At 38.2% G+C, this 12,364-nt stretch overlaps 1 protein-coding gene across 1 annotated transcript in view; it reads right to left on the bottom strand.

The window, feature by feature from the left end:
- Positions 1 to 11,462, bottom strand: part of npas1 (neuronal PAS domain protein 1) — a 54,897-nt gene extending 43,435 nt beyond the window's left edge. The window contains exons 1-2 of the mRNA XM_067450970.1: positions 10,951 to 11,462; positions 77 to 252 (exon numbers count right to left, since the gene is read on the bottom strand). Coding sequence (XP_067307071.1) covers positions 77 to 171 — 95 coding nt within the window. The 5' untranslated portion in view covers positions 172 to 252; positions 10,951 to 11,462. The remainder of the gene's footprint in view (positions 1 to 76; positions 253 to 10,950) is intronic.
- Positions 11,463 to 12,364: the final 902 nt, after the last annotated feature.

The raw sequence follows: 12,364 nt of genomic DNA, 5'->3' as shown, positions 1-12,364 counted from the left end.
CTTGAAAGAGAAATGTAATTGTTAAAAAATCTTCATCAAGGTGTGTGTGTGTGTGTGTGTGTGTGTGTATACTCACCAGGGTAAGGTGGGTGGTTTGGCGAGGAGCCCCTGTAAGAAGTCCCACTCCACACTCACACACTTGCCCTCACTGACGAACGGCATGGCCGCCATCACGTCCCCTATGGGCCGCCACTTCTAACTCAGGCTGTGGTTGGCCGAGGCTATGTTAGTCCGAGACCCCCAACAGAAGAGCTGAAAGACAAAAGAACAGTCAAATGTGTATTGAAATAAACTATAATGATGTTAACTATATTTTTGCATTTTCTGAAGATTAACTTTTCAGTATAACAATATAATATTAATGAGTTCTGATTGTTTTAACACACACAATGCAGTTGCTAGGGTAATCTAGCTGGTTAATAAGTGGTAACATACTAGTTCAAATAAAAAATTAAAAAATACTTATAGGTCCTTCTCAAAAAAATAGCATATTGTGATAAAGTTCATTATTTTCCATAATGTAATGATAAAAAATTAAACTTTCATATATTTTAGATTCATTGCACACCAACTGAAATATTTCAGGTCTTTTATTGTTTTAATACTGATGATTTTGGCATTAAGCTCATCTAAATAAATTAGCATATTTCATCCGACCAATAAAAGAAAAGTGTTTTTAATACAAAAAAAGTCAACCTTCAAATAATTATGTTCAGTTATGCACTCAATACTTGGTCGGGAATCCTTTTGCAGAAATGACTGCTTCAATGTGGCGTGGCATGGAGGCGATCAGCCTGTGGCACTGCTGAGGTGTTATGGAGGCCCAGGATGCTTCGATAGCGGCCTTAAGCTCATTCAGAGTGTTGGGTCTTGCATCTCTCAACTTTCTCTTCACAATATCCCACAGATTGTCTATGGGGTTCAGGTCAGGAGAGTTGGCAGGCCAATTGAGCACAGTAATACCATGGTCAGTAAACCATTTACCAGTGATTTTGGCACTGTGCCAGGTCGTGCTGAAAAACCAAATCTTCATCTCCATAAAGCTTTTCAGCAAATGGAAGTATGAAGTGCTCCAAAATCTCCTGATAGCTAGCTGCATTGACCCTGCCCATGATAAAACACAGTGGACCAACACCAGCAGCTGACATGGCACCCCAGACCATCACTGACTGTGGGTACTTGACACTGGACTTCAGGCATTTTGGCATTTCCTTCTCCCCAGTCTTCCTCCAGACTCTGGCACCTTGATTTCAGAATGACATGCAAAATTTGAGCAACAGTCTAGTGCTGCTTCTCTGTAGCCCAGGTCAGGCGCTTCTGCCGCTGTTTCTGGTTCAAAAGTGGCTTGACCTGGGGAATGCGGCACCTGTAGCCCATTTCCTGCACACGCCTGTGCACGGTGGCTCTGGATGTTTCTACTCCAGACTCAGTCCACTGCTTCCGCAGGTCCCCCAAGGTCTGGAATCGGTCCTTCTCCACAATCTTCCTCAGGGTCCGGTCACCTCTTCACAGCGTTTTTTGCCACACTTTTTCCTTCCCACAGACTTCCCACTGAGGTGCCTTGATACAGCACTCTGGGAACAGCCTATTCATTCAGAAATTTCTTTCTGTGTCTTACCCTCTCGCTTGAGGGTGTCAATGATGGCCTTCTGGACAGCAGTCAGGTCTTACCCATGATTGCGGTTTTGAGCAATGAACCAGGCTGGGAGTTTTTAAAAGCCTCAGAAATCTTTTGCAGGTGTTTAGAATTAATTAGTTGATTCAGATGATTAGGTTAATAGCTCGTTTAGAGAACCTTTTCATGATATGCTAATTTTTTGAGACAGGAATTTGGGGTTTTCATGAGCTGTATGCCAAAATCATCAGTATTAAAACAATAAAAGACCTGAAATATTTCAGTTGGTGTGCAATGAATCTAAAATATATGAAAGTTAAATTTTTATCATTACATAATGGAAAATAATGAACTTTATCACAATATGCTATTTTTTTGAGAAGGACCTGTATAACCATTAAAATCGCAGATTTAATTTCCATAAGCATAAATTACTTTTATTGAGTTTTGAAAAAATTTAAAAACACTGTTTACTATTATTATAATAAGAATGTATAATTCTTTTTTACAGTTTTTTACAGGATTACAGTATAGGCATATAAAATGTCCATCGTATGTGCATTTCAGAATCTCACCAGAAGTAGTAGGTACATCTCATCTGGGTACCTTTTGTCTCTTTTACAAGTACTGGGAATTACATCTTTTGTCGCACAATTTTTCGCCCACTATATATAGTCAAGAAGTAGACGATTGTTTCTCAATTAATCAATGTTTTGAATAAATCTGTAGAATGACTCACTAAGATGGTTAACTTGTTCGTTCTTTAATGAATCAGCGTTTCTGAATGCATCAGTTGAATGAATTATTCAATGACTCATAACTACGGTCAATTTCAATGAGACACTCACAAAGATGATGTTGCTCCTCAGTGAATCAGTGTTTTTAAATTAAACGGTTGATGACTCATTCATGAAGATAAAGTTACTTGCATAATGTACAACACAGACTGAAGGCCTATTCACACCAACATGACTGTTCTGACTAAAAAAATGGTCTGATTTTTGCATGTGATTTGTCTTTCAGACCAATGCATAAAAAAAGAAAAAAAGGCAGACGGGCTGAAGCAAAATGCAAATTCACTCAATGGCAGTAGGTGGTGCTTAATGAATATCCTATCGGTATACTTCAGTAAACATAAAGTGTTTTCAAACAGCCACTGAGATTTGTGTATTTGTGATGGTTTATCAAATAACCCCAAACATGAGTACAGACACAAGAGAGCCAGTTCTGTTATATATGCCTTATAGTTAAGATACGCTATAGTTGTATATATTGCCCTACGTTATTATACTAAATGTATGGAGATAACGTAGTACTATATATTAATTAATATAAACGCTGGCTGATAACATAGGTCACATTTTTAAAACAATCAAGCAGTTGAGATTTGCTATATATATTACATACGGCCTAACACAGTGTACTGTAATGTATATATCTGGGTAAGGATATATAATGTTATTAATGTTCCAAAATACAGTTACAACTTTTTTCTCTTTAAATCCAACTGGGCTTGTGGCCGTACAGCAACATCCAAATCACAAACACACACACAGACCAGGGCTGTTTGGCCGCAGTGCTCATCCTGGCCCCATCTCTATGACATTTAAAGGGCCAGCTTGCCCTCCAGCAGCATGATGCCATACCCACAGGCGTGAGATGCCCGCTGGCCAGCTCTGAGTAAATCAAAACACAGTCATACTGGCTACATGCCACAGCCCTACACTACCCCTCTGACCTGACCTGGCAAGGTACACACACACTCACACAACTAGCACAACATCAGCGGATTCATCATATGGGTCGATGCCACCTCTGACATGACATGAACTTGTATAAAGCCTCGTTAATTTCAAGTGAGCCCATAACAGGCACCAGCAACATCATCATGGCTCACAGCAGCTTATTCTCGAGCGAGCAAGACTGTATGGATGTGCTTTAATGTGCTAATAGCCATAATACATCACTTTGACGATGTTCTGTTGCCCATAGGAAAGAAAAATCGTATGCAATCTCTATAACATGTTTTCAACTGTTTATCAGCAATGATATATAATGGAGCGCAAAATGGAGACTTTTGTGACAACTGATATCTCTTCCACACTGAAAAAGTGATTTTCGTTTGTTATACAAAGTTTGTTATAACACACTATTTCAGTCTTTCTACTTTAAAGATTTCACGTTTAATTCAATGTGTTACTTGCTCTTTATAATTATTGGTAATAAATAATTAGAATAAATCCTACAGTGAAAAACATTTGGGGTAGAAACAATTTTCACTCCCAAAAATTGCTATTCAATTTGGTAAACAATTACAAAGAAAGGAGACGGTCAAATTAAACATGAAATTTTGAAGTAAAAAGACTAAAATACTATTTTCTTGTAAAATGTTCCAATAATGTTTTATTCACACCTTTGGAAAAATTATTTATCACAGTGTAGTGTTTCTGATAAGATCGCAAGGTCTGAAAATGTGTTTAGATCTCCTAGGTACCAAACCCAAACTGATCAGCATATTCCACATTCGTTTATAGTCCTTAAGAATTTTTGAGACAAAGTTGATACCTAAATGAAGCATATAAACTCAAAATGGCTGATAAATTGTATGTGATGTATCATTTGCACAAAATTTGGCACATATAAGAGATCAGAAGCACACCCGGAAAAAAAAATTACAAGTGAATGAGTGCAATTAGCATTAGCAACTGCACCGCACACACATAGTGATTGCTGGTCTTTAGCCTATCATGCCTCATCTAATCGCGTGTGGGATCTCGCTCGGCATCCTCCCTATCTCTGCACACATAATGGAGGTCCTGTCCACCGTAATTGTTCAATTAACTCTGTAACCTTGATGCAAGGTGTGCTAGCATTCCTGCCCTTCACAAACGGACAATGGCATCAGAGAAGGTCACGTTCTGTTCTGAAAGTCAACTATAAGTCTAGAAAACATCAAATCTACCAGACTGAGAACAAGAGACCATGTCCTTCCACTGAAGGACTGGACATTTACAGGAAATTAATATTTGGCAGCATTAGAGCTGCTTCATGTATTTGTGAAAATATATCAATACACGGCATCAATCAATAAAGCTTTTTGTGATTTATTTAGCCAACATGTTCCTGGATAAACATCTTTTGCTGGTCCTGTTGAACAACAAAAATGAATAAATTCCCTAACTTTTTATTCATTAAATATTTGCTTAGTTAGTCTCACTGGCCTAAACAGTTTCCTATAGCTCAAACAGTACAACATAGTTTTAACAATGCTAGCAACACTAAGGTCATGGGTTCGATTCCCAGGGAATACATAAACTGCATATGTACGTAGTGTACATATATATATATATATATATATATATATATATATATATATATATATATATATATATATATATATATATATATATATATATATACATACTAAGAATGCAATGCAAGTTGTTCCAAAATTATGATATCATTTATCAAGTTTAGTTGAAGTTGTAGTAACTTTGTTTTGTGCTTTTGTCTTTTTTTAAGTTTCAAAATGTTTTATTTTATTTTATACTAATGTTGTTCTAAAAGCAACAAGAATGTGGATCCCGTGTATGGCTTGTATGCGGTGGGATTTGGCTCAGGCCGGGTGCGGGAGCAAACCGAGCCTGGGTGTGTGTTTGGCGGAGCCTGTGGCTGTTTGTTTTCAGAGGGGATCGTTAATTAGGGCCTCCAGCTGTCAGAGGTTCGTTAGTGCGCTCCGCCCCTCCCTATGGAGCTGCCAAATGGGGAAAATGAGCACATTTAAACCAATCTGCACGGAGACAATACACCACGTCTATTACCAACTCTCTTTCATGCACACACAAACTCCCTCTCTTTTCTCTCGCACAACATTTATTGGTCCCACATTTCCAGGCCAGATATAACACTGCCATTCCGTTTTAAATGTCACATGCAGTGGTATGAGGATGTGTGAAGGACCTCTGGAACATTCTGGATTATTCATTTTTTGTAATGCAGGGTGACTCTGGTGACTTTGACCTTTGAATGCCTTTGACAGAAGAAGAAAACAATTCCTGTATGTGGCCATCGGGCACTTTCTCTCTCACTTTCCTGGCACCGGTTTCCTTTCCCCCTTTTTCTCTTAATAAATCTAAACAGCAAACAGCTGTGGTGGGCTGGTCACGTCACACAGATTTCCAGCCATAACTTTCTGGAGTTTAAACTGACACTGAGGGATTGACAACTGACGTTGAAATTTCACCTTCAGCTTTGGATAAAGTATTAGTACCACCCAAAACTGACAGTTCGGTCATCACTTACCTTCACGTCATTCCAAATGACTGACTTTCTTCTGCAGAACAAAAAAAGGAGAAATTATGAATAATGGACTGGTCGGTCTTTTCCATGCAATTACAATAAATGGTGACTGAAGCTTTTATGCTCAAAAAAGCACAATACTTCTATCACAAAAAAATCCAGACAAGCCCGTCTTGTCAAGCCATACGATAGCTTTCAGATGAGAAGCATTTGTCGAATTGCGGATCTGATTTTATTGTAAATGCATGAAATATATATATATTTTTTTCATATTTAGAAAATCTTTAAAATGTCTGCTTTTTTGTTTCACAGAAGAAGGAAAGCGATATGTCTTGTAACGATCTGAAGGTGATGAGAGAATTTAAATTTTTACATTTCAGTCGTTTGTACTTTCGTCATGTAGTCGTTTAGATTGTGAAGTTGCAATGATTGACAGGAAATTATGTTTAAAGTATGTCTGTTTACATTTTGTGCACCAATATTAGAAGCTCACTTGCCACTCCTGGTCAAAAACGTCTCTGATATACAGTGCTGGTGAACAGCTGTATCATAGCAGTTACTACATATTTTAGGATCCATAAACTAATGCAAACTTTTTTAGTGTTTTTTTTTTACTTAGGATGTACATTTTCCATTGTTTTCTAATATTGTCTTTGCTCATATGCTGTCTTCTTGTCTTTAGAGAGCATCTCCGATGAATTTTATTCTACAAAAATGTGATATTCTACAAAAATGTGATATTTCATTTACTTTATGTTGACCGCACCATGTAACCCAAACATCCTTCTTTAAATAGTTCAGTGTGTTGTTTTTATATGCACTTCTAAAAGTCCAGTTTGTTCTGTAATAAAAACTGCATATTATTTCGAGGTGAACTTGGGCTTAATTAGTCATAAACCAGACGTTTGCCAGAAAACTTAATTTCTGGAAAGGTTGCAAAAGTCGCAAAGACAAATTCAGCCATATGTCACTAAAATAAATCACGAGAACAAAAGATGCCTTTAAAAGATTAACCTGGAGTCATGCATGAAAGAAAACGTCCATAATTTACCTCCTCTGTCTTTGATGCACCTATAAAGAGCATTTCAAATGACCGTTTAATAAAAATAACTGCAGAAATGATGTTGTAGCATGTAACATTCAATTATATTTGCTGTTGGAATTATTAATCCAACTTCTTTGAAGTGCAAATAGTTCAGCAACACACACGTATATATATACTGCATGTAGTTTTCCATCAATATATGGAGCTGTTTCTGCAGAATACTAATTTCTCTTCACATCTCTCTGCATTTGAAGTCCAGCATTAGGAAGTCAGATGTAGTCTCATTTTCTTCGAACGCTGATAAATCAGCTCTGGTCAACAAGCATTTCTCTCTCCCTATCTCATTTAACTGGACCTCTCTCGCTCTGCACTCTTGTGGTTTGGCGCTGACCTTGGCGGCTTCCCATCACTCCTAGTCCAAGGTTCCTCTCAAATCCTCAGAGCTGGAGGCTGCATCTTCATCTTCACCTGGCCCATTAATTATCAAATGGAATCAATACCCCATTTGATTAGATCAAACTGACCCTACCCGCCTCTGACCCGCAACGGTAAAACGGAAAGTGTAAAGGATACCGGACTGGCCCCTGAGATCTTACATCTCACGTGAAGAGAAATGTTGCGTGTTAAGTTTTTAAATACAATGTTTAACCAGAAATTGGGCTATAAGAGACTAAAAGATTGAAAGCAAAACATATCAATAATGGTTTTGCTTCTCTCAACCCTTAAAACTCTAAAGAACCAACTGAGAGTTTCTATGTCCTAAATTCAGATATGCCAGCATATGTTGAGAGATTTCAATATGAATTTGTCTAAATCTATATTTGTTTGACTCGGGTTGGATGTGGACAGCTCTACAGCTTTTCAAAAATTAATTAACTATGGAGAGAAGAAAAAAAATGCATTTCAGAATATTAAACACTTGTATTGTAGTTAACTGAATACTACTAAAAAAATACACAACATATTTGAAACACACAGCATTTCCCCCTCAGGCAGAGAACGTGTCCTGAAAACACACAGGGTCAAATAGCCACAGAGAGAATGTCAGAGAGAAGCCTAGAGTCTATATGCAGACATGCAGCCACATCGGTGTGTTTAAATGTCCCATTTCGTTGGCCAACATCATTTGCACACCAATGAGAATTAGAGGATTTCGCATGATGTGCGAAGTATATATAAAATGTATATAGTCTATGCATGATTCTTGCTTTTTTTTGACACGGAGAACGCAGGATATGTGTGTGAATCTTATAAATCCTTTCATGAACATATCCGAGTCATATTTCATCTTAAAATCAATAGAAAAAAAGTAAAAATTTAATTTTTCATTAATAAAATATTGATACAATTATTGATCTGATACAATATTTTAATTGTAATTAATCATATTTCCCCAAGGTTTCCCCAATGTAATGCAAATATTATATATATATATATATATATATATATATATATATATATATATATATATATATATATATATATATATATATATATATATATATATAATTTTTTGTACTTTAATTATTACTGATTATTATTACTTACTAATTATTAAAATTATTGTAAAAACACTTTTTGCACCACTGAGGTTTTTTTTTTTTTTAAATATATATTTGTGGGGAAAATAAGCTTAACCGCATTTTCCCAAAACTCTAGGTATTTGAATGTGGAAAAAGTAAAAGTTTACTATAATGTAAATTTTTTATACATAATATGTTGTACTTTATTATTTAAATTACTATAAAATAATTAAATGCACTGGGTGAATTTGAAGGGAAATATTAAATATATATGAAACAATTATATAATTTTTTATATTAATTATTTTATTAATTTTATTTCTATTTATTTTTTGAAAATGGCCTAAACCATACACAACTGTCGCAAGACACTTGTGTGATGTTTGTGTGCAGGTTATGGATGATAAGAGAACATTTTTAGGATGCAGGAGGTCAAAATCAGTGAACAAGATCATATCTCTCTGACTGCAGAAGACTGAGACTCAGGGGCTCTTGTTTGTTTGTGTGTGTGTGTGTTTATAAGGGCATATCGATGTGTGTGTGTGTGTGTGTGTGTGTGTGTGTGTGTGTGTGTATGTTGAGTATATAAATATCCGAGCACATCCCTGCAGAGCTGGGTGTGAGTGGCAGGAAGTGGTTATGTAAGGAGTCACAACGGGCTGCAGTGGACAGCCTGACCACAGATCAGGTCAACCAAGTGTGACACCAACAGCTTCTCACTGACACCTCCCTGACACTGTCTGTCACCAGGCCTGTCTGTCCCGCTCTGAGAGTGTGTGTGTGTGTGTGTGTGTGACGGCTTTTATGGTCCTATAGCTCTCTTGTACATACCTGCATAACTTCTATCCATTCTCAATTCACGTTTATTTCCAAGATGCCCCTGATGCCTTACGCACATGCGGATATAGTCTTTGGTTGTGTATACTTTATTAACAGGGCAGCTCGATTTCAATTAAATGGCCATTTTTGTGTCTTTGATTAATGCGCTTACACTGACTAATAAAACTGTAACGTAATGTTTTCTTCAGAAAACACTGTCCAGCCAGGGTCTAAACAACAACTAATTACAAAAGCAATTTATCCTCACCAGGATAAGCAATAATAATAAAAAACAAAAATTGCTTCAGGTAACCAAGTTGCTATAGTATCATCTAAATAAACCACTTTTATTTAAGTAAAAAAAAAGAATATGACTGAATCGCTCTCACCACATTACACCACACAGATGAAAGCTATTTTTACCAGGCAGGCCAGGTAGAAAAAGCTGCCCATTTTCACTTGTGTTTAAACAAATACATTTAATGAGCAACAGGTAGATTTCCAGACTAATATGAAGATATTGATAGAAACACTCAACCAAAGCAAAATGATGAGAAGAAAACAGAAAAACAAACTTCCACCCTCTTAATCTTACTGTCCCAGGAAAGCTTTTCACTCACTTTTTTGTTTTTCTTCCTGATAACTGCTGCCATAGTCAGTGTGAAAGTGTCAAACAATTTCCTGTCCTTTACAGTAATTCCGATTGTCCAGCATAGTACAAACTAACAGTATGAACTTTCCGTTTATCAAGGAATATAGCTCAAAAAACTCAAAAAATGATATATTGGTGACACTTCAGTATGTAAGTACATAGTAACTACTGAGTAATAATAATATTAAGTTAAATAATTTTGTGGACCTACTTGAAAACACCCTTTGTCATTTTTATTACTATAATACTTCACTATATTCACATGAATATTGCCAATATCAAAATAACAATTTTTTTCTAAGACGTGCGACAAATTAGAAATCGTTTTGTGACAAATTATTGTTATTAAAAGGATCATTATAATTACATGTTTTTTATTACTTTTTTTTAACTATTTAAAAATGTTGTTCTCAGCAAAAAAGTTAATTTAAAAAACAAGCAGAACTGAATTAAAACTCATTATTACAATAGCTTTTTAGTTTCTTTAATAATCCCATGTTAAGCCCAAACTGACCGATGAAGGAAAAGGTTAATATTTACCCACGCCTTTTTATTTCTAATACAAATCCAGTCATTTAGAAGAAGCTGTTAAATCCAAAGACATCAGATAACAGAAGACAAGCGCCTCGCCGCTACCATTCACTACCTTCCTCAGAACACGCCGTCAATGCAAAGCGCACTAATCTTGTAAAATCCACTAATTAAGTGAGAGATGATGTTTGAGAACGAGCCAAGGTGGTCCGCACAATTAACCCCAGCTCCCCCCCTCCGCTCCCAATACCTCCGTCATTAAGGGGGAAAGATGAGTGTACTTAGGAGTAAAGTGTCTTTCCCAAAAACTTTCCCAGGAAGCCAAGCCTCCCGGCATGAAGCCTTCAACAAGTTTGTGGAGAAAGGAGAAACCCTCCATTCGGATTGACATCATTGAGACTTAAAACTGTCAGAAATACATCTGACAGTCTGACATGTGTATATCAGGAGCAGTTGCGTGACTCACCTGATGTGCATGTCCAACTCTGAGCAGCTGTTTCGGAGGCAGATGTATCCCTCCTCTTCTTCAGTTGTCTCGGACCCGTCCGGACACCCGAACCGTGACCCTCCCCTCCGCTCAGTCCACGTTCCAGGACCCCTCGCACTCCCACACACACATACAAACACTCACACGGGGGGTGACAAGGGGGTCAGACGGGGCCAAGAACAATCCCAGCTGCTGGCACAAAAGAGCAGGCGAACACACAGCGGTCTGCTGCCGCAAGAGCGTGTGTATGTGTGTGTGTGTTTGTGGGCGCACGGCGGCAGCGACCGTGCTCTCGCTCTCTCTCCTCGCTCACTTTCCAACCGGGATCGCCTCAGATATGACTGGAGTTAGAGGATGCGAGTCTGTTTCCTTCTCTGGCGTGCTCCCCGCTTTGGCTCTCTCTCTTTCCTCGTTGAGCTTCTTTTCTTTTCATTTCCTCTTGGGAAAGCTGCACGCACCGGTCGTCTCTTCACCCGCTCCCCCCCTCTCTCTCTCTCTCTCTCCCTCGCTCTCTCTCCTCAATCGCTAGTAAATATAAAAGAAATGCTTGTACGGCCCCTACCTCTCTCTCTCTTTCACTCTCTCTCTCTCTCTCTCTCTCGTTTCTTTCTCGTTTACACTCCCTCCTCCCCGCTGCCCTCACTTTTCTTTCTCACTGTCAAAGCTGCCTTTCAAATGCTGATTAGCACACAGAGTAAAAAAAGAGAGAGGGAGAGTGGAGTTATGGCTAACGTTCGACTAAGATTCCGTCACATTCGACTTGAACAACACTTCTCTCAGACAAACACATACTTGAGTTTCTGTCCTCAACGTAACTGCTCTACCGATATCATCTCGCCCCAACGGGCTCTCTCGCACTAACAAACATTGAGCGAATAAACCCGCTTGGACTGTTTCACGCACCCGCGCCCCTCTCCCACCCCTCCTCGGTTCGTTCTTCTTGCCCTCAAACACTACTCAGAATATTGATACATCACCCCCTCCTCCTTTCTTTCCTCCATTTCTCTCTCTCTCCATCACTCACTTTCTCCGCTGAATACTGATAGGCTGTCTAGTCCGTGGTCTGGGTTTCAAATTCTCATTCTCTCTCGCTTTCTTCCGTGCGCTCGCACAAAAGCTCTCCGTAACATAAAGGCAAAAACGGCAGAAGTTAATGCACTGAGCACAACATAAATTCACTTAAGCACCATTTCAGATTATGTCAAGCCAGAAATTGGCGTAAGTGCTCTGGAAGGAGGAGAAAAGAATGTGTGCGGCTGTAAACGCAGAAAGTGATGCGGAAGCGACAGGATAATAGGAAAACAAAGAAGCGCGTGGTAAAAGCGTAAGAGAACTCTTACTTTTGCAATTGTCAGTGAGAGGGACAGAAAAAGACGAGAGAGAGCGAGAGAGA

This window comes from Pseudorasbora parva, chromosome 8, assembly GCF_024679245.1.
Source record: "Pseudorasbora parva isolate DD20220531a chromosome 8, ASM2467924v1, whole genome shotgun sequence".
Classification (NCBI taxonomy): Eukaryota; Metazoa; Chordata; class Actinopteri; order Cypriniformes; family Gobionidae; genus Pseudorasbora; species Pseudorasbora parva.
This window is presented reverse-complemented; position numbering and strand designations above follow the sequence as displayed.